At 41.3% G+C, this 21,922-nt stretch overlaps 1 protein-coding gene across 1 annotated transcript in view; it reads right to left on the bottom strand.

The window, feature by feature from the left end:
• The window catches only part of hsf4 (heat shock transcription factor 4), a 48,527-nt gene extending 31,645 nt beyond the window's left edge, over positions 1 to 16,882 (bottom strand). The window contains exons 1-5 of the mRNA XM_061969286.1: positions 16,434 to 16,882; positions 12,230 to 12,338; positions 12,025 to 12,152; positions 9,971 to 10,095; positions 6,081 to 6,156 (exon numbers count right to left, since the gene is read on the bottom strand). Of these exons, the coding sequence (XP_061825270.1) occupies positions 6,081 to 6,156; positions 9,971 to 10,095; positions 12,025 to 12,152; positions 12,230 to 12,338; positions 16,434 to 16,559 (564 nt within the window). The 5' untranslated portion in view covers positions 16,560 to 16,882. The remainder of the gene's footprint in view (positions 1 to 6,080; positions 6,157 to 9,970; positions 10,096 to 12,024; positions 12,153 to 12,229; positions 12,339 to 16,433) is intronic.
• Positions 16,883 to 21,922: the final 5,040 nt, after the last annotated feature.

Below are 21,922 nucleotides of genomic sequence, written 5' to 3'. Positions count from 1 at the left end.
CAAGCATGGTGGTGAAAGTATTATGCTCTGGGCCTGTTTTGCTGCCAATGGAACTGGTGCTTTACAGAGAGTAAATGGGACAATGAAAAAGGAGGATTACCTCCAAATTATTCAGGACAACATAAAATCATCAGATTGAAAAGTTATGGTGTGAAGGAACTATTGATAATAAAAGACATGGAGAAGGGATAGGATTAAATATAAGATTTGCTTCATCCTACTCCTTTTCAGATGTAACCACATGATGGTCTTTTAAGTCACTTGTCAAACCTGTCTGAAACTAATAAATCATAACCATAATTATACAGAAAGCATTGTTTCAATTTCCAATTAAAGGAAGTACAATTTTAATTCCATGACATTCTAATTAATCATGTAGGTGTATTCCAGAATAATGCTTTACAGTATATTCCATTCCTGACTGTTTTGTATATACTGCATAATTTAAGTATTATGTTTACAGCATTTTTAGACAATTAAGAACAAAAACATGTAATATAAAACTTGATTTAATTTCATGTCTTATAGCTGTAGGAAATATGGAAAATCCTCACAAAATATTTCCCAGAATGCTTTACGTATTGTAACTATTTGCTTTAATTTTTTATTATTTTTATTATTGTTAAATGTAAGACATTGTTACTTGGCTATAAGAATTACAATTTCAATTGAAAGAAGTAGAATTAAAATTATATGAAATTCTGATTGACAATTTTGGTGTATTCAAGAATGATGCTTTACTTTATATTCCATACATGACTGGTAACAGTATATTCAATAGATTTATATCCTGTTTTTTTTACTGTAACTTCGATTATACATATTGTTGTTACAACATTTTAGACAAGAAGAATAGAAGCATACAATTATGGATAATAGTGGAAAAAATATGCCATTTCCTGGAATGCTTTGACATTTTTTTAATTATTTTTTTTAAAGCCACAACTTTTGTTAAAAGTGACACATGCTTACTGTTACAATGAATTTAAAGGGGCCCTCATACTAAAGCAACTTCATTTTACTTATTGATACCAGTTTTTGTGCATTTGAGATCTACAAAAGTCCTGAAAATTTGAACTCAAACCGGATAGGCATTGCGGAGATATTTATAAATTCCCACTTCTCTGTGAGCGCTTTGAGTATCTAATAATAGAAAAGCGAGATATAAAATCTAATCCATTATTATTATTATTATTATTATTATTATTATTATAAAAGAATCTTGCCTTCCTTCACACTTCCACCAAAAGACTATTTTGGAATTTGTTCCCTTTCTGATGTTTTGCTACATGTGACGTCTGCATGTATATATATATATATATATATATATATATATATATATATATATATATATATATATATATATATATATATATATATATATATATATATATATATATTAGGGATGTCCGATAATGGCTTTTTGCCGATATTCCAACTCTTTAATTACCGATACCGATATCAACCGATATATAAGGTCGTGGAATTAACACATTATTATGCCTAATTTGGACAACGGGGTATGGTGAAGATAAGGTACTTTTAAAAAAAAAATTAAAAAATAAAATAAGATAAAGAAATTAAAAACATTCGAAATCGGCCGATAAATCTAATATATATATATATATATATATATATATATATATATATATATATATATATATATATATATATATATATATATATATATATATACAGGTAAAAGCCAGTAAATTAGAATATTTTGAAAAACTTGATTTATTTCAGTAATTGCATTCAAAAGGTGTAACTTGTACATTATATTTATTCATTGCACACAGACTGATGCATTCAAATGTTTATTTCATTTAATTTTGATGATTTGAAGTGGCAACAAATGAAAATCCAAAATTCCGTGTGTCACAAAATTAGAATATTACTTAAGGCTAATACAAAAAAGGGATTTTTAGAAATGTTGGCCAACTGAAAAGTATGAAAATGAAAAATATGAGCATGTACAATACTCAATACTTGGTTGGAGCTCCTTTTGCCTCAATTACTGCGTTAATGCGGCGTGGCATGGAGTCGATGAGTTTCTGGCACTGCTCAGGTGTTATGAGAGCCCAGGTTGCTCTGATAGTGGCCTTCAACTCTTCTGCGTTTTTGGGTCTGGCATTCCGCATCTTCCTTTTCACAATACCCCACAGATTTTCTATGGGGTTAAGGTCAGGGGAGTTGGCGGGCCAATTTAGAACAGAAATATCATGGTCCGTAAACCAGGCACGGGTAGATTTTGCGCTGTGTGCAGGCGCCAAGTCCTGTTGGAACTTGAAATCTCCATCTCCATAGAGCAGGTCAGCAGCAGGAAGCATGAAGTGCTCTAAAACTTGCTGGTAGACGGCTGCGTTGACCCTGGATCTCAGGAAACAGAGTGGACCGACACCAGCAGATGACATGGCACCCCAAACCATCACTGATGGTGGAAACTTTACACTAGACTTCAGGCAACGTGGATCCTGTGCCTCTCCCGTCTTCCTCCAGACTCTGGGACCTCGATTTCCAAAGGAAATGCAAAATTTGCATGGTTGGGTGATGGTTTGGGGTGCCATGTCATCTGCTGGTGTCGGTCCACTCTGTTTCCTGAGATCCAGGGTCAACGCAGCCGTCTACCAGCAAGTTTTAGAGCACTTCATGCTTCCTGCTGCTGACCTGCTCTATGGAGATGGAGATTTCAAGTTCCAACAGGACTTGGCGCCTGCACACAGCGCAAAATCTACCCGTGCCTGGTTTACGGACCATGGTATTTCTGTTCTAAATTGGCCCGCCAACTCCCCTGACCTTAGCCCCATAGAAAATCTGTGGGGTATTGTGAAAAGGAAGATGCAGAATGCCAGACCCAAAAACGCAGAAGAGATGAAGGCCACTATCAGAGCAACCTGGGCTCTCATAACACCTGAGCAGTGCCAGAAACTCATCGACTCCATGCCACGCCGCATTAACGCAGTAATTGAGGCAAAAGGAGCTCCAACCAAGTATTGAGTATTGTACATGCTCATATTTTTCATTTTCATACTTTTCAGTTGGCCAACATTTCTAAAAATCCCTTTTTTGTATTAGCCTTAAGTAATATTCTAATTTTGTGACACACGGAATTTTGGATTTTCATTTGTTGCCACTTCAAATCATCAAAATTAAATGAAATAAACATTTGAATGCATCAGTCTGTGTGCAATGAATAAATATAATGTACAAGTTACACCTTTTGAATGCAATTACTGAAATAAATCAAGTTTTTCAAAATATTCTAATTTACTGGCTTTTACCTGTGTGTGTGTGTATATATATATATATATATAAATATATATATATACATTTTTTTTTTTTATATGTCATGTTATTTTTTAACCAGCACAAGTCACTATAAAAACATTCAGCCTTATCTGAAGTAAAAAAGTACCTTACTTTTAACTTTTATGATTCGTGACTTTGCGCTTTCAACTCGGACAAAGTGGCTTCGATTGTGTGCTAAGAGTCTTGCTTCCCACATAGTTTCACAAAACCAACTACTTTTAATGGCATACTCGGCGACTAACTTCTACGGCAACGGAGGAGACAATGAGTCGGTAAGTAATAACAGCAGAATAGAAATGTGTGAATGATACGTGAGCATTGTTAGCTCGAGTTGTTGTGTAGCTAGCTTAGCCTTTAAATGTATGACAATAGTGTCACCGTCCTGCTCCAAAGTAAAGAAAGATTGTCCTAAAATGTAACATTTAATTGGCTCATTACCTGCAATGGACCAGTTAATATTACAATCCGTATATTATGGTGGAAAATGGATGGCTGGATATTATAATCCGTTATTACATTCGCGATGTCACTCATAGCGTGCGGGGGCGAATGCTGACTCAGCGTGAGTGAGCTTGGTGAGGAGGGGTTAGTTTGCATCTAACAATTCCGCCTCTCAAAACAAGACGTTTTTAAAAGGGAGCAAACATATGGCTTCAAAATAGGTCTGTAAAACAAAATCTATGCACATTTTTCACCTGAGAACCACCTTTACATGTTATGTACCGTATTTTCCGCACCATTAGCCGCACCTAAAAACCACAAATTTACTCAAAAGCTGACAGTGCGGCTTTTAACCCGGTGCGCTTTATATATGGATAAATATTAAGATTCATTTTCATAAAGTTTCGATCTCGCAACTTAGGTAAACAGCCGCCATCTTTTTTCCCGGTAGAACAGGAAGCGCTTCTTCTTCTACGCAAGCAACCTCCAAGGTAAGTACCCGCCCCCATAGAACAGGAAGCGCTTCTTCTTCTACTATAAGCAACCACCCGCCCCCGGAAGAAGAAGAAAAAACGCGCGGATATCACCGTACGTTTCATTTCCTGTTTACATCTGTAAAGACCACAAAATGGCTCCTACTAAGCGACAAGGATCCGGTTCATGAAAAGACGCAATCTCTCCATCCGCACACGGATTACTACCGTATTTCACAGCAACTGATATTCCTGTGAACCGCACTGTGGAACGGGAGCACGTACGGTGAATATTCGCACCACAGGGAATGAGAAGTCATCCTTCACTGTGGTTCTAGCTTGCCATGCTAACTTCCACCCATGGTGATATTCAAAAGGAAGACCTTGCCAAAAGAGACCTTTCCAGCCGGCGTCATCATAAAAGCTAACTCGAAGGGATGGATGAAGAAAAGATGAGCGAGTGGTTAAGGTAAGTTTAAGTTTACGCGAAGAGGCCGGGTGGCTTTTTTCACGCAGCTCTGTCCATTTTGATATACGTATGTTTGTGATTGCACATTTGCGTACATTTTGGGAGTGAACAGAGTTGTTAGAACGCTGGTTTTTAATATATTACTAAAGTTTGACTGACCTATCTGACTGTTTTTTTGACATTCCTTTAGCGCAGTTAGATGCGGCTTACAACACGGGGCGGCTTATTGGTGGACAAAGTTTTGAAATATGCCGTTCATTGAAGGCGCGGCTTTTAACCCAGGGCGCCTTATGGTGCGGAAAATACGGTACACCAAAATGAAATGTTTTAAAATAGAAAAAAAGCAATCATATTATGACCCCTTTAATTCCACTTCCTGTCACTCAAATTAAACATCATTTGGGGTGAGTGGGACCAATGACAATTAGACCAAATGGAATATTTTCCCTACAAACCTCATTCACACCTATTTTTAGTACAGCCTTTGTTTTGACGATAAAGAATAAAAGTATATATTGTAAAACATAATTCAATTGTTTTTTGGGGCTTTTTTTTAATTTAAAAACAAATAAATAATAATAAATAAATAAAAATATTAATTTGATGTACTATAGTTTTACAATTATGTAAAAAGGTGGAAAAATAAATAATTTCAAAGAATGCAAATGGAAGTCCTGAAGACACATTTTTCTTTGTTTGTTTTTAAGACAAAACTGAATTTCTTTTAATTCCAATGATTTTAAATAAAAATTATCTAGGGTGCAGCCAGTTGAATTGAATTGAGTTGAATTGAATTGAATTGTAGTTTTAATTCAATTTGATTGTATTGAATTGGGGGCAGCACGGTGGTAGAGGGGTTAGTACATCTGCCTCACAATACGAAGGTCCTGAGTAGTCTTGGGTTCAATCCCGGGCTTTCTGTGTGGAGTTTGCATGTCCTCCCCGTGACTGCGTGGGTTCCCTCCGGGTACTCCGGCTTCCTCCCACCTCCAAAGACATGCACCTGGGGATAAGTTGATTGGCAACACTAAATTGACCCTAGTGTGTGAATGTGAGTGTGAATGTTGTCTGTCTATCTGTGTTGGCCCTGTGATGAGGTGGCGACTTGTCCAGGGTGTACCCCGCCTTCCACCCGATTGTAGCTGAGATAGGCTCCAGCGCCCCCCGCGACCCCAAAAGGGAATAAGCGGTAGAAAATGGATGGATGGATGGATGTATTGAATTGGATTGAATTAAATTGAAGAAAAGGGTAATAATAATAAAGTTGGAGAACCACAGCTGCAATGAAGGTTATCAATTATGGATTAATAATTAATTTTCTCTATTAATTCAAGGTAATTAGCATTAATTCACTTTTTATTTGCCACATCAAAAGGACGTCGACTGACCTTGTTCATGACTTTCTGTTGCTGTGTGTGGTTCTGTCGCAGTGAGACCACCTCTCTCCACAGAACCTCATTCTGCCTGCAAACATTAGAGGAAGAAGTTGTGATAGAAAGCTGAATTTAGAAAAACCTTTACGGAGACAAATGGTTGGACACTGCAACACAACCTGACGGTTTTTATATTTGTTTCTGTTTACTACAACACTTGGTTTAGGACAAAACCATCCAAAAAAAATCTCGTTGCACTGCATTTTTGGCAAATACGGCAAAGCAAGCCTTAAGGATCTCATTACAAAGCAATATGATAATGCCTGCAGTCGCCTCTGTGAACCGATTGAGTGCCAGTAAGAAATCTTGGAGAACATCTCTACTGAGGACTCAGCAATGACAGTATGACCTGGAGGGAGTGATGATGCATAGCTGTGTGTGTGTGTGTGTGAGTGTGCGCTTTTGTGAAAGTGCGTGTGTGTGTGTTCTTGTATTTCTACCCTTCTTGAGACACCAACAAGGAAAAGTACCTTCCATATAAGGACCGGTGAACAAGTTAGGACCGAAATCATGGTCTCAATATGGAAAACCATTGCATCTAATAGAGAGCCAAATACTAGAGTCCGTGAACATTGCTCCAAAGTCAGGATTTTTTGTTGATTTAATGTGCATACAAAAGTAAACATTGACAGGTGCAAGGGCAGCAATATATGATAAAACAAGACGGCAGCTAATGAAGGACTTACCTATTCATCCCCGAAAAACCAGCCAGGTGAACAGCTGATTTTACGACTTCCGGTGTTGACGTAAGACAACTCGCGTCCCATATGTGACCATAGGATGAACAAATACACTACGGTACTAAGACTATGGTGGCCATTAACAGTTAGCTTCTACAGCTGGGTTGCCCAAAGTGCGGCACAGGGGCCATCTGTGGTCCGTGACTCGTTTGTCATCGGCCTTAATTAAGCACATTACTAAAAAAACAAAAAATAGAGATCTCATTTGCATCCCTGGTGGTGAAATCTATCAAAATTAGGATGGTCCCAAAAAGGAGGGATTTATGTCGGTTTTAAAATGCTCGCCCTCTGGTCAACATATGTAATAACAAGTGTTTGTAAGAAATTGAAATGCGACCCCTTTGGCCAAAATTAATTAAAAAAATAAAATAAATATGTATGTAGAGACATACTGTAATAACTTGAAGTAAATAATGAAGATTAAAAATCAATTACAAACAAAAAATTAAAATAAATAAAAAATTCACTAAAAGCTTACCTTTTTTATATTTGCATAGGATGTATATATTATTAATGTTGTAAATACAAATCTTTATATATCTAGAAAGGGTGGTCCTAAAGAGGTAGGCCTTTTTCGGAGGTCTCTAAAAGTAACAAATACAAGAATGTGTGTGTGTGTGTGTGTGTGTGTGTGTGTGTGTGTGTGTGTGTGTGTGTGTGTGTGTGTGTGTGTGTGTGTGTGTGTGTGTGTGTGTGTGTGTGTGTGTGTGTGTGTGTGTGTGTGTGTGTGTGTGTGTGTGTGTGTGTGTGTGTGCCAGTCAGGTGAGCAGGTGAACATTCTCTGCTCTCATTAGCAAACAAAGCTGAGCACAAAGCAGCAGCAGCAGCAGCAACACACAAAGAAGACACAGCAGCAATGTGATCAACAATAGCCTCCAAAGACAAAAAGCTTTTTACTGTGTGATTTGCTCACACATAGCAACAGGAGTCACACACCTTTTTTTGACCAAGCATTTTTTCAACAGCATTTACACTCATTTGGCTTCCTTGTTACAATATAAGAAATTAGTTTAGTTCATTTAAATAAATGATTTAATGTATTTATTTATTATATTTATTACTTTTTTTACGACCTAATTTTGCTAATGTATTTTTTCTATTGCTATAAATGATTTTTTTTTTTAAATCTGATTAATCAAATTTTTGAATTTGGATAAATCATAATTAGTCATAGTTTATTACTTGCTTAAATATTTGGACAGAAATGCAATTTTATTGTCAAAATGTCACAGAGGAACATTTTTGTGCTTTTGATTCTATTATCGTGAGTGAATTACAGTTTAGTTTGCGTTTCTTGTGTGCAAAAAAACAATCACATTTTATTTCATTATGTATTGTATTATTTTATGTATTACTGTTACATGTTGTCTGCTGAGCATCATAGTCAGGAGTCCAAAGTGTGGCCCGCAGCAATAATAAAAATGTAAGAATAAAAGAGCAAAACAATGTAACGTAATTAGAAAAACCTAAAACTTGGATACTACTACTTAATAATACGCTTTGTCATCTATAACACAAAGCCGACACAACAGTGTTTCTTTAAAATTATATGTATGCTTAAAAAAAAGAAAAAAGATGACGACATAAAAAGCTATCAAAATGGCCCCTGCATGCTTTGACTTTTAAGGTGGAAACAGTTTTGACACATTTAATCTAAGAACATGTTGAGTAACTGCATTTACAATATAATATATTGTGTCTTCTATGAAATACAGACTGCAGATTTACACGGCCAACAGAAGAAGCCAAAAAATAAACAGTAGATATTTTAATAAATGGGGAGCTTATTTGAGCAATAGTCCACACAACCACAGTACTAAGTCATTTTACAAGTGGATTATCATTAATTATTAGTATATTTGTCACATAAAGGGGATTTAATAGAGCTCTTCACTTTAGCACAAGACACTTAAGGTTGTTGTTGATTGGTATATTGTACAAATGAGCTGATATATTGATGCAGTAGTACCTCAACTTAAGACTGAGTGTTTTCAGATACGAGCTGGGAAGGAAGAAAGTGACAGTGCTGAGAAGAAAAAAAATGATGATGTTCTTTAAATTAAAGAAAGAAATCATCAAAAACATGACCAAGCGTTTTGTCAACTCGACAAAGCGATTTGAGCGTATCACCATACTGAACCAGAATGAGTCTAATACCAGCCAATAATGTTAAAATAATATATAAAGGGCGGACATTTATGAAAATATTGAGAAGCTGCTGATGCTGTGTTTGACAGAGAAGAAGCTAGGGAAGATAACGTAGAAGCCCACTCTCCAAAGTACATTGTTATTACATTACTTCATAAAACTATACTCTCGGTCAGGGGTGTCAAACGTACGGTTTTATCCGGCCCGCGGGATGAGTTTGCTAATTATAAAAATGAATCTGAAATTTTTGAATGAAAGAAACAGCTGTTCTAAATGTGTCCACTGGATGTCGCAATAGCAATTCTTTGTATCTTTGTAGATGATGCTACATATGTAAAACAATAAACCACATGGTAATAGTACATCAGTCGAGGAAAATGATCAAACTACATAAATAACATCCTGCAATTTGATTTTGATGTAATTTTTTTATCTTGATAGATTGAAAATGAACACCAATGAGTTGACTGATAAACATTATCTCATAATTTCTTCAGAAAATATAAATAAAGTTAGAATACTATTAACAAAATGTAAGTGTAAAAACAACTCCCAACAACATAATGATTTGCACATTTTCAGAATGTGCTTGTTCTATTTTTAAACAAAGAAAACAATCTGAAGTTGTCTTTATTTTTAAGTTATTGTGCCGTGATTTTACCAGTCCGGACCACTTGGGAGTAGATTTTTCTCCATGTGGCCCCCGATCTAAAATGAGTTTGACACCCCTGCTCTAGGTGTTACTGTAGTAGTACATTGTATTGCATTGTTTTCAATATATTGTTTCTTATCTAAAAGTGTATTTTTTAATTTTAAAAAACCATGTTAAAATTGTGCTGTTCTGGAGGGGTAAAGTACCAATCATTGATTTCAATTGATTTCAAAGGGAATTTGAGTCAAGAGCTCTGTCACAGAACCAGTATATTGATATATTCTACAAACAAGATGTTAACTCACTGCTTCATGTCCTGCATCTGACACTCCATGTTGTCTTGTTGCGTTCTCAGAAGTTGAACTTCATACAGGAGTTTGCTGAGGTCCTCCTGGCGAACTTTAGTCTCCTCGCTCTTTACTAGTGATACCTGAACACATGGGGATGCTGTAAGTTTGTTTGAATATAAAATATTTAGTTGTATATACATTGTAACTAAGGGACCAGACAAAGAGCAGCTCGAAAACCTCTGTGAATAAGAAAAAACGAGGAGTCAGATTTCCCTCCCATGCGGGTCACCGGGGCTCCCCCTCTGTCCCCCCTCCAATGGGCTCACCACTCATAGGAGGGGGCATAGAGGTCGGGTGCAGTGTAAGCTGGGCGGAAGTTGAAGGCAAGGACCTTGGCGGTCCGATTTTCAGCTGCAGAAGCTAGCTCTTGGGCCGTGGAACGTCACCTCGCTGGAGGGGAAGGAGCCTGAGCTGGTGCGCGAGGTGGAAAAGTTCCGGCTAGATATATTCGGACTCACTTTGACGCATAGCTAGGGCTCTGGAACCAGTCCTCTTAAGAGGGGCTGGACTCTCTTCCACTCTGGCTTTGCACGCAGTGAGAGGAGAGGAGGCTGGGGTGGCAATTCTGGGTTATACGTTGGAGTTTAAGCCAGTAGACTAGAGCGTAGCTTCCTCTGCCTTCGAGTGGGGGGAAGGGTCCTGATGGTTGATTGTTCTTACGCACCAAACAACAGCTCAGAATACCCACCCTTTTTGGATTCCCTCAAGGGGGTAGTGGAGAGTGCTCCCTCAGGTGATTCCCTTATTCTGCTGGGTGACTTCAACGCTCACATTGGCAACGACTGTGAAACCTGCAGGCGTGACTGGGAGGAACGGCTGCCCGGATCTGAACACGAATGGTGTTTTGTTTACTTTTTTGCTCATCACAGAGTGTCCATAAAAAACACCGTGTTCAAACATAAAGGTGTCCATATTCTTTGTGGACTTGGAGAAGGCATTCGACCGTCTCCCTCGGGAAGTCCTGTGGAGAGTGCTCAGAGAGTATGGGGTATCGGACTGTCTGATTGTGGCGGTCAGCTCACTGTTTGATCAGTGTTAAAGCTTGGTTCGCATCGCTGGTAGTAAGTCGGACCCTATTTCAGTGAAGGTTGGACCTTCCTCCAGGGCTGTCTTTTGTCACTGATTCTGTTCACAATTTTTATGGACAGAATTTCTAGGGGCAGTTAGGGCGTTGAAGGGATCCGGTTTGGTGGCTGCAGGATACGTTCACTTCTTTTTGCAGATGATGTGGTACTGATGGCTTCATCTGGCCAGGATCTTCAGCTTTCACTGGATCGGTTCGCAGCCAAGTGTGAAGCAACTGCGATGAGAATCAGCAGCTCCAACTTCGAGTCCATGGTTCTCACATAGAAAAGGGCGGCGTACCATCTATGAGATATTGCCCCAAGTGGAGGCGTTCAAGTCCCAAACCTCGGAGTCTTGTTCAAGAGTAAGGGAAAAGTGGATCATGAGATTAACAGGCGGATCTGTGCGATGCCTGCAGTAATGCGGACACTGTATTGATCTATTGTGGTAAAAAAAGAAGCTGAGCCGGTAGGCAAAGCTCTCAATTTATCGGTTGATCTACCTTCCCATCCTCACCTATGGTCATGAATTTTGGTTATGACCGAAAGGACAAGATTACGGGTACAAGCGGCCGAAACAAGTTTTCTCCGTCGTGTGGCGGGGCTCTCCCTTAGAGATCGGGCGAGAAGCTCCGTCGTTAGGGAGGAGCTCAAAGTAAAGCCGCTGTTCCTCCACATCGAGAGGAGTCGGATGAGGTGGTTCGGGCATCTGGTCAGGATGCCCCCCGGACGCCTACCTATGGAGGTTTTTAGGACACGTCCGACCGGTAGGAGGCCACGGGGAAAACCCAGGACATGTTGGGGAGGGGGCGGGGTAGACGAAGTGGCTGGGGAGAGGGAAGTCTGAGCTTCTCTGCCTAGGCTGCTGCCCCTACGATCTGACCTCGGATAAGCGGAAGAAGATGGATGGATGGATGGTGATTGTAAGTCCATACTCTGTAGTACCTTCCTCTTAATATGTTCCAGCATGTGTTCATGTCCCTGGAGAAAGTACAGGTGCTGAAACTCTGTATCGTCCCTCTCAGGCTTCACCAGCCCGCTTTGCTCAATATTCACCACTTTTCGGAAGCCGTCTAGACAAAGCAGAGTAGAAACATATTAGGAAGAGGAGAGCAAAAGAAAATGTGAAGGAAAAGAAGAGAATACTCACACATGTTGAGCTGTCGGACAAAGCTTGCCATGTTATTGTGTTTGAAGTACTTTGGCAAAACTTCCTTGGCAAAGCGACCCTGGTCAAACACATGGAAACTGGTCCCAGTCTGAAATAGACACATTTACTTTTTTAAATCGCTTTTCTGTAAACCTGTCTTCATTAAGGTCATAGGTGAGCTTGAGCCAAACCTGACTGACTTTGGAAAAGAGACGGAGCGGTGGGGGTGTTGGTTGGGTTAATCAAGGCGGCACTTATTGACAATACCCAATCACATTGAAACCTAATGGTAGTCTAGAGTCTTCAATTAACCTAAAACACATTTATTTGGGACTTTGACCGGAGAAAACTCACCAGTTAATGGTGCACAAGCTTTTAAATCACATTTAGACATCTTGTTACACATGATGTTCCATTATTCTATCTATTTATAACCTAAATGACTGCTCAAGAGGTACAGTACTGCCAATCGTGAGACAATTTAATGGCAACTAATGAAAATGATTGGAAAATAGTCTGTGTGATGTAGTTTTTCACAGAAAAGCAGTCCCTGAAATGCGAACATTTTGCATTTGGCTGCATGTAGGGCCATCAAAGTGGAGGGGTAAGTGGGTCTCTAATAATAAATAATACATTTAAAAATTAAGGTTGTCTAACATGATGATAATCCTATGTGTGTCATCTAACTACTACTTTACACTAAAATAAAGAAACTTCGGAGATTTATAAACTTATTTAAGTGAAAATTTACAGGTTACCGGTATTATTGTTGCTACTTTATATTGAATTTGTTTTGAACAAAACCAAACAATTTAGGGGTCTTTATCTAGATATGTTTTAGATGTAACCCAAGTGGTTTGGCCCACTGTCTTTATCCCATTTTGCACGGGAATGCGGACCCTGGTTGTTTGCATGAAAGGTGGTGTGCTGACCACCGAACTAAAAGCCCGAGCTGGCTAACTGAATGATTTACTAACGTACACATGGCGCAGCCACACCGGCTGGCCCCTGTTACACTCACCCCCTGGGCCTCACTCTAATCCGGGTCACGGCACCACTGTAACCCGGGTGGTTCAGCCCCCTGCCTTTATCCTATTCTGCACGGAGACGCGAACCACACTGTCTGGCCCCCAATGCATAGATGTTCCATAATCCCCTACTTAAAAAGTCAAAAAGTAAATTACGATTTTTACACGTTTTAAAAATCTTGTTTCAACCAAATCCATGCAATAATTAGTTTTTTAGTGAATGTAAACATTAAGGGTGTCCAAAAATAAATCTAATTTTCAATTAATCGATCCTTATTTCTGACTAATCTTAATCCATAAAAAAAAAAATAAGAAATCGATTTACAAAAAAAATGGTGTATATATATATATATATATATATATATGTATATATATATATATATATATATATATATATATATATATGTATATATACATATATATATATATGTATATATATATATATATATATATGTATATATATATATACATATATATATATATATATATATATATACATATACATATACATATATATATATATATATATATATATATATACATATACATATACATATATATATATATATATATATATATATATATATATATATATATATATATATATATATATATATATATATATATAAAAAGAGAAATGTTTGATATTTTTCTTGTTGCCTTATTTGTAATTGACTTTATTTAGAATTTTATTTAAAAATCAGTACTCGTTCAAGTAAAATTGAAATGTATCACAACTGTTTATCTATTGTATGGAGGAATGTAGTTAATCATGGAACTGGCAACCAATGTTATTAAAAAAAGTGTTGATTTTGAATTGAGAATCGTTTTGAATCGAGAATCGCTTCTGAATCGATTCATTACCCCCAAGAATCAAGTCAAATCGGAATTGTGCGGTGCCCAACAATTCACAGCTCTAGTAAACATACAACATGTTAAGGTAACGCGGCGTCAGTTCTTGGCCCTGCACTCTTCAGCACCTATATGCTGCCGCTGGGTGACATCATACGCAAATACGGTGTTAGCTTTCACTGTTATGCTGATGACACCCAACTCTACATGCCCCTAAAGCTGACCAACACGCCAGATTGTAGTCACCTGGAGGCATATCTTAATAGAATTAAACAATAGATGTCCAGCAATTTTTTTGCATCTTAACGCTAAGAAAACGGAAATGTTCACTATCGGTCCTGCTGGAAACCGGCACCTTTGTAATAATACCAACTTAACATTTGACAAAACAAATATACAAAGCGACTCGGTAAAGAATCTGGGTATTATCTTCGACCCAACTCTCTCGTTTGAGTCACACATTAAGAGTGTTACTAAAACAGCCTTCTTTCATCTCCGTAATATCACTAAAATGTGTCCTATTTTGTCCACCAGCGACGCTGAGATCATTATTCATGCGTTCGTTACGTCTCGTCTCGATTACTGTAACGTATTATGTTCAGGTCTCCCTATGTCTAGCATTAAAAGTTTGTACAAAATGCGGCTGCTAGACTTTTGACAAGAACAAGAAAGTTTGATCATATTACGCCTATACTTGCTCACCTGCACTGGCTTCCTGTGCACTTAAGATGTGACTTTAAGGTTTTACTACTTACGTATAAAATACTACACGGTCTACCTCCATCCTATCTTACTGATTGTATTGTACCATATGTCCCGGCAAGAAATCTGCGTTGTAAGAACTCAGGGTTATTAGTGATTCCCAGAGCCCGAAAAAAGTATTCGGGCTACAGAGCGTTTTCTATTCAGGCTCCAGTGCTCTGGAATGCTCTTCCGGTAAACAGTTAGAGATGCTACCTCAGTAGAAGCATTTCAGTCCCATCTTAAAACTCATTTGAAGCCTTTGAATAGACCCCTTTTTAGACCAGTTGATCTGTCGTCTCTCTTTTCTTCTCTGCCCCTCTTTCCTGCATGGAGAGGTTATCAGGTGACAACGGATCAGCTTCAACGGAGGACGCGCTAGCTGTTCCAAGTCGGGACCGGGATGGACCACTGCTCTATGCATCAGTCGGTGACGTCTCTGCGCTGCTGACGTGTCTACATGCAAAAGGATCCCTTGCTCGCCACACTATGGACTGAAGTCATGGACTGGTACATGCATGTATTTACATGCTTAACAATGCATGTGATCAAGTACTACGATTTTGACAGGGACTCTGGAGTCCTTTCTTGTGTTTCTTTATCTCAAAATCGATGTCTTGTTTTTGTTTTTTCCCCCTCTATTTGACATGTACAAAGTGAATGTGGAAAGGTTAGGCATAATAAGCTTTTAGCTTCAGCCTATATCTTATTTATCTGCTATGTACTTGAAGTGTACTGTTTACATGAACTGATGACCAAATAAAAACCAATGAATTGAAAAAATGTACTCTCACATTATTAACCGTATCCACTCGGCATCCATTGCACTGGTCATCCAAAGGGGGCTCCCCACATCAGCGGTCCCTTCCAAGGTTTCAAGTTGTTCCCATTGGGTTAAGTTTATTCTTGCCCTGATGTGGAATCTAAGCCAAGGATGTTGTTGTGGCTTGTGCGGCCCTTTGAGACATTTGTAATTAAGGGCTATATAAGTAAACTTTGATTGATTGATTGTTTGATTGAGTTGTGTTTGGATGGGCAAGGCCGCCTTAATGCTTACGGGGCACCCATTTTGACGGTGGAATGCAATGATTGGTGTTCATAGCTGTCAATCACAAACAACTCAGTTTCATCCGGCGATTGTGTACTCTCTCTCTCTCGGCTGTGTTGTTTTTTCCAACGGGGCTCGAACCCACATCGCCTGAGAGACCTTTACTCACACTCGCACATGCGTGCATCTGCCCGTCGCAAAGGAGATGTATTCATGAAGTTAAAAAAATTGGTGATATTTTTGCATTGTTTCTGTTCTGTTGAGTGAAATCACGATTTATCTTTTCTAACTGTTTTCAGGTGGGGGGTGTTGAGTTGTTGAGGTTTTCCCAGTGGCCCCCCCTTAAGATAAGTCGGCCCTGTGTATGGGGAGCGACATTGGGTTAGTCGTAAAATGGGGGACCTTTTATGGGTATTGTGTAAGACAAAATAAAGAAGTAACACAAGAGTAAATATCAGAGTTGCTATAAGTAAAATCTTACATGAGATACTCATGTTTGTCCCTGGCTTACCAACACATTTTTAAATCTACTCACAGCACTCCAGCAGATGAGGTGGTTGGTATCTGGATCCTCCACCAGAGTCCACAGTTTGGTGAGAAAGGCTGGAACATTGCTGGTGTAGCTGCCATCTACACCCATGGCCCCCGGAGACTCCTGCATGCTGACAGCCGGTCCACTGTCACCCTCTACAATGGGAAACCAGTTGTTTGGAGTAAGGAACGTCAGTAAATATTTCTACGTGACAACTTTCCACACTAGTCCATGTTGGAGAAATCCACTTGTGACAATCCGTTACTGATATTCCCAAGTTTGCCTCAGTCTGTTGGATTCCATCCCTGTGAAGCACAGGCCTGCCTTTTCTCTGCTGACCTCCAATTCTCTTGACCGGCCTGTCAAATATGCTGTTAATCTCTCTTTAGATATCTGGCATTTCTAGTTCCTCTCTTTACATTTGCTCCCTTCTTTCAGAACTCTTTGTCACAGCAGTCATCATGTGAATGTCATCACAGAAGGTCGTTGTCAGCACACACAGCATTCAAGCCCACCCCCGACACACACACACACAAAACACACACACACACACACACACACACACACACACACACACACACACACACACACACACACACACACACACACACACACACACATCCCCTGGCCTCCAACTGACAATATAGAGAGCGCTCTGTAAAACAATGCAGCTCACATACAAAAGCTTAGATAGAGCACTAAGTTCCAGTCAGCTGAAAGGTTCACCTAATATTAGTGCAACAGTATTTCAGCAGTGGTGTGCCGTCAGGACCAGCAAGGCCTTCTCTGCTGGCCTAACATAACCAGAAATCATGATCAGAATTAAAGATAAAATATTTTTTTAATTTACTTTCCCTAAATATATAATACAGTGGTTCTTAACCTTGTTGGAGGTACCGAACCCCACCAGTTTCATATGCGCATTCACCGAACCCTTCTTTAGTGAAAAATAAAATGTTACACGATACACGGTGTTGATAGTGCACTGCTTCCCCTTCCTGAGGCGGCCACAGCACCTCCAAGTCCGAGTCCATGGTTCTCGCCCGGAAAAGGGTGGAGTGCCATCTCCGGGTTGGGGAGGAGATCTTGCCCCAAGTGGAGGAGTTCAAGTACCTCGGAGTCTAGTTCACGATTGAGGGAAGAGTATATCGTGAGATCGACAGGCGGATCGGTGTGGCGTCTTCAGTAATGCGGACGCTGTATCGATCCGTTGTGGTGAAGAAGGAGCTGAGCCGGAAGGCAAAGCTCTCAATTTACCGGTCGATCTACGTTCCCATCCTCACCTATGGTCATGAGCTTTGGGTTATGACCGAAAGGACAAGATCACGGGTACAAGCGGCCGAAATGAGTTTCCTCCGCCGGGTGGCGGGGCTCTCCCTTAGAGATAGGGTGAGAAGCTCTGTCATCCGGTGGGAGCTCAAAGTAAAGCCGCTGCTCCGCCACATCGAGAGGAGCCAGATGAGGTGGTTCGGGCATCTGGTCAGGATGCCACCCGAACGCCTCCCTAGGGAGGTGTTTAGGGCACGTCCGACCGGTAGGAGGCCGCGGGGAAGACCCAGGACACGTTGGGAAGATTATGTCTCCCGGCTGGCCTGGGAACGCCTCGGGGTCCCACAGGAAGAGCTGGACGAAGTGGCTAGGGAGAGGAAAGTCTGGGCTTCCCTGCTTAAGCTGCTGCCCCCGCGACCCGACCTCGGATAAGCGGAAGAAGATGGATGGATGGATGGCACTTTTTCCCAACCCCCACGCCACCCCGAACGGCACAAATGGTAGAAAATGATGGGTGGACTTTTAATATGTTTTTTGCTATTTTAATTTTGATAGTACCACATAAGATATGTTTTAATTGCTAATGCGTTTTAATTGATTTTTAAATGCGCCAGAAAATAACCCGTTTTGTATACTGTTTATGTGATTCAATACGCAGTAGGGCGTGAATGTGTTCCTGTATAGTATTTCTCCAGCAATGGTCATGTGGTGACATAAATTATGGTATTTTGAGAGGTAATCATTGAAGTCGGCAGCACGGTGGAACAGGGGTTAGTGCATGTGCCTCACAATATGAAGGTCCTGAGTTCAATTCCGGGCTCGGGGTCTTTCTGTGTGGCGTTTGCATGTTCTCCCCGTGACTGCGTGGGTTCCCACCTCCAAAGATATGCACCTGGGGATATGTTGATTGGCAACACTAAATTGGCCCTAGTGTGTGAATGTGAGTGTGAATGTTGTCTGTCTATCTGTGTTGGCCCTGCGATGAGGTGGCAACTTGTCCAGGGTGTACACCGTCTTTTTTTTCAAATTCAAGACAAAGTTATATGTTTTTGGTAACACTTTAGTATGGGGAACATATTCTAAGTAACAAAGACTTAATTTAGAGTTATTTGGTTAGGGTTAGGGTTAGAGGGTTAGGGCCAGGGTTAGAGGGTTAGGCTTATAATGAGGCCATGCCGAGTAAGGCTTTAATAAGTACTTAATAATGACTAGTTAAGAGCCAATATGTTACTAATTTGCATGTTAATAAGCAAGTAATTAATGGTGAATATGTTCCCCATACTAAAGTGTTACCATGTTTTTTTACTGGTGCACAAAATGAACCGTGCATGAACATCACCTTGTTCAAAGAACAAAACCAACACAGTGCATAAACTCACAACAAATTACACACCTGCAAATCAGTCTGACTTCTGCTGTTGCCGTATCCGTAATACGCCGATAGGGAGAAGTTTTTATTTACACGATGTGTGTCTTGACCTCCGCCGAACCCCTGAGCCGGACTCACCGAAGCCCTAGGGTTCGATCCAACCCAGGTTAGAACCACTGATATAATAGAACAATTTCATTTCTGGATCATTAAAGTTTGTCTATGTCTATCTAAAAGTATTCATATTCTCTTCATGTCCTATTATGCTCCTTCCAGTGCTGTTGTTTTTAGTTTTAGTTTGTATCCAATCAGAACTCAGCTAGCTTATGATGCCATGCCGAACCTAATCTGTCCGGGGCCTTCAGAATCAAAAATGCGGGCGTTCGTGCACTGTAAGTGAACAGGGACATACAGTTGATAGATAATTCCAATAGCCAATCAGATCACAAGTTGTTCTCAGTAAGGCCTTCTGGATGGCCTCACATTGAAGGTGACATTTACGCGTCCTGTGATTGGATACTCACCGGGACTGTTAGCAGTTGAATTTGAGAACACATAGAGTTGAGAGACAGTTGCGATTGCCAATCTGATCACAAGTTGTTGACAGTAGCCTATCCAAGTAGCCTGATGTTAACGAGACTGTGATTGGATACACACTTGTCATTCCAAAGTGAGTATCCAATCACAATTTTCAATTTTCAATTTAGCAGGAAGTGGGAAGTGTTGCGCCGTAGCCAGACCGGGATAGCAGAGAAGGAGAACAAAACGTTGATGAGGTGGCAGATATATATTTGCAACGCCATTTTCAAGAAGGATATTTAAAGAGAAACTACCCAGTCGCCTCATGTTTTGGACACTCGGGTGAAGAGAGGGGCGGAGCTTTCTACCGATCACCACCTGGTGGTGAGTTGGCTGCGATGGTGGGGGAGGATGCCGGACAGACCTGGCAGGCCCAAACGCATTGTGAGGGTTTGCTGGGAACGTCTGGCAGAGTCTCCTGTCAGAGAGAGTTTCAATTCCCACCTCCGGAAGAACTTTGAACATGTCACGAGGGAGGTACTGGACATTGAGTCCGAATGGACCATGTTCCGCGCCTCTATTGTCGAGGCGGCTGATTGGAGCTGTGGCAGCAAGGTAGTTGGTGCTTGTTGTGGCGGTAATCCCAGAACCAGTTGGTGGACACCGGCGGTGAGGGATGCCGTCAAGCTGAAGAAGGAGCCCTATCGGGTTCTTTTGGCTCATAGGACTCCTGAGGCAGCGGACAGGTACCGACAGGCCAAGCGGTGTGCGGCTTCAGCGGTCGCAGAGGCAAAAACTCGGACATGGGAGGAGTTCGGGGAAGCCATGGAAAGCGACTTCCGGACGGCTTCGAAGCAATTCTGGACCACACACCCAGCTCCACAGTTCCACGACCAGGACGAAAACCACACTGTTCCTCCTGAATCCGGGGTTCGACTATCCGGCGTAGCCTCTTCTCCAGTACACCTGAATAGACCTTACCGGGAAGGCTGAGGAGTGTGATTCCACGATAGTTAGAACACACGCTCCGGTTCCCCTTCTTAAAGAGAGGAACCACCACCCCGGTCTGCCAATCCAGAGGTACCGCCCCCGACGTCCACGCGATGCTGCAGAGTCTTGTCAACCAAGACAGCCCCACAGCATCCAGAGCCTTAAGGAACTCCGGGCGGATCTCATCTACCCCCGGGGCCTTGCCACCGAGGAGCTTTTTAACTACCTCAGCAACCTCAGCCCCAGAAATAGGAGAGACCACCACAGACCCCCCAGGCACTGCTTCCTCAGAGGAAGACGTGTTGGTGGGATTGAGGAGGTCTTCGAAGTATTCCCTCCACCGATCCACAACATCCGCAGTCGAGGTCAGCAGAACACCATCCTCGCCATACACGGTGTTGATAGTGCACTGCTTCCCCTTCCTGAGGCGGCCACAGCACCTCCAAGTCCGAGTCCATGGTTCTCGCCCGGAAAAGGGTGGAGTGCCATCTCCGGGTTGGGGAGGAGATCTTGCCCCAAGTGGAGGAGTTCAAGTACCTCGGAGTCTAGTTCACGATTGAGGGAAGAGTATATCGTGAGATCGACAGGCGGATCGGTGTGGCGTCTTCAGTAATGCGGACGCTGTATCGATCCGTTGTGGTGAAGAAGGAGCTGAGCCGGAAGGCAAAGCTCTCAATTTACCGGTCGATCTACGTTCCCATCCTCACCTATGGTCATGAGCTTTGGGTTATGACCGAAAGGACAAGATCACGGGTACAAGCGGCCGAAATGAGTTTCCTCCGCCGGGTGGCGGGGCTCTCCCTTAGAGATAGGGTGAGAAGCTCTGTCATCCGGTGGGAGCTCAAAGTAAAGCCGCTGCTCCGCCACATCGAGAGGAGCCAGATGAGGTGGTTCGGGCATCTGGTCAGGATGCCACCCGAACGCCTCCCTAGGGAGGTGTTTAGGGCACGTCCGACCGGTAGGAGGCCGCGGGGAAGACCCAGGACACGTTGGGAAGATTATGTCTCCCGGCTGGCCTGGGAACGCCTCGGGGTCCCACAGGAAGAGCTGGACGAAGTGGCTGGGGAGAGGAAAGTCTGGGCTTCCCTGCTTAAGCTGCTGCCCCCGCGACCCGACCTCGGATAAGCGGAAGAAGATGGATGGATGGATGGCACTTTTTCCCAACCCCCACGCCACCCCGAACGGCACAAATGGTAGAAAATGATGGGTGGACTTTTAATATGTTTTTTGCTATTTTAATTTTGATAGTACCACATAAGATATGTTTTAATTGCTAATGCGTTTTAATTGATTTTTAAATGCGCCAGAAAATAACCCGTTTTGTATACTGTTTATGTGATTCAAT

Source organism: Nerophis lumbriciformis, linkage group LG10 (genome assembly GCF_033978685.3).
Source record: "Nerophis lumbriciformis linkage group LG10, RoL_Nlum_v2.1, whole genome shotgun sequence".
Lineage (NCBI taxonomy): Eukaryota > Metazoa > Chordata > Actinopteri > Syngnathiformes > Syngnathidae > Nerophis > Nerophis lumbriciformis.
This window is presented reverse-complemented; position numbering and strand designations above follow the sequence as displayed.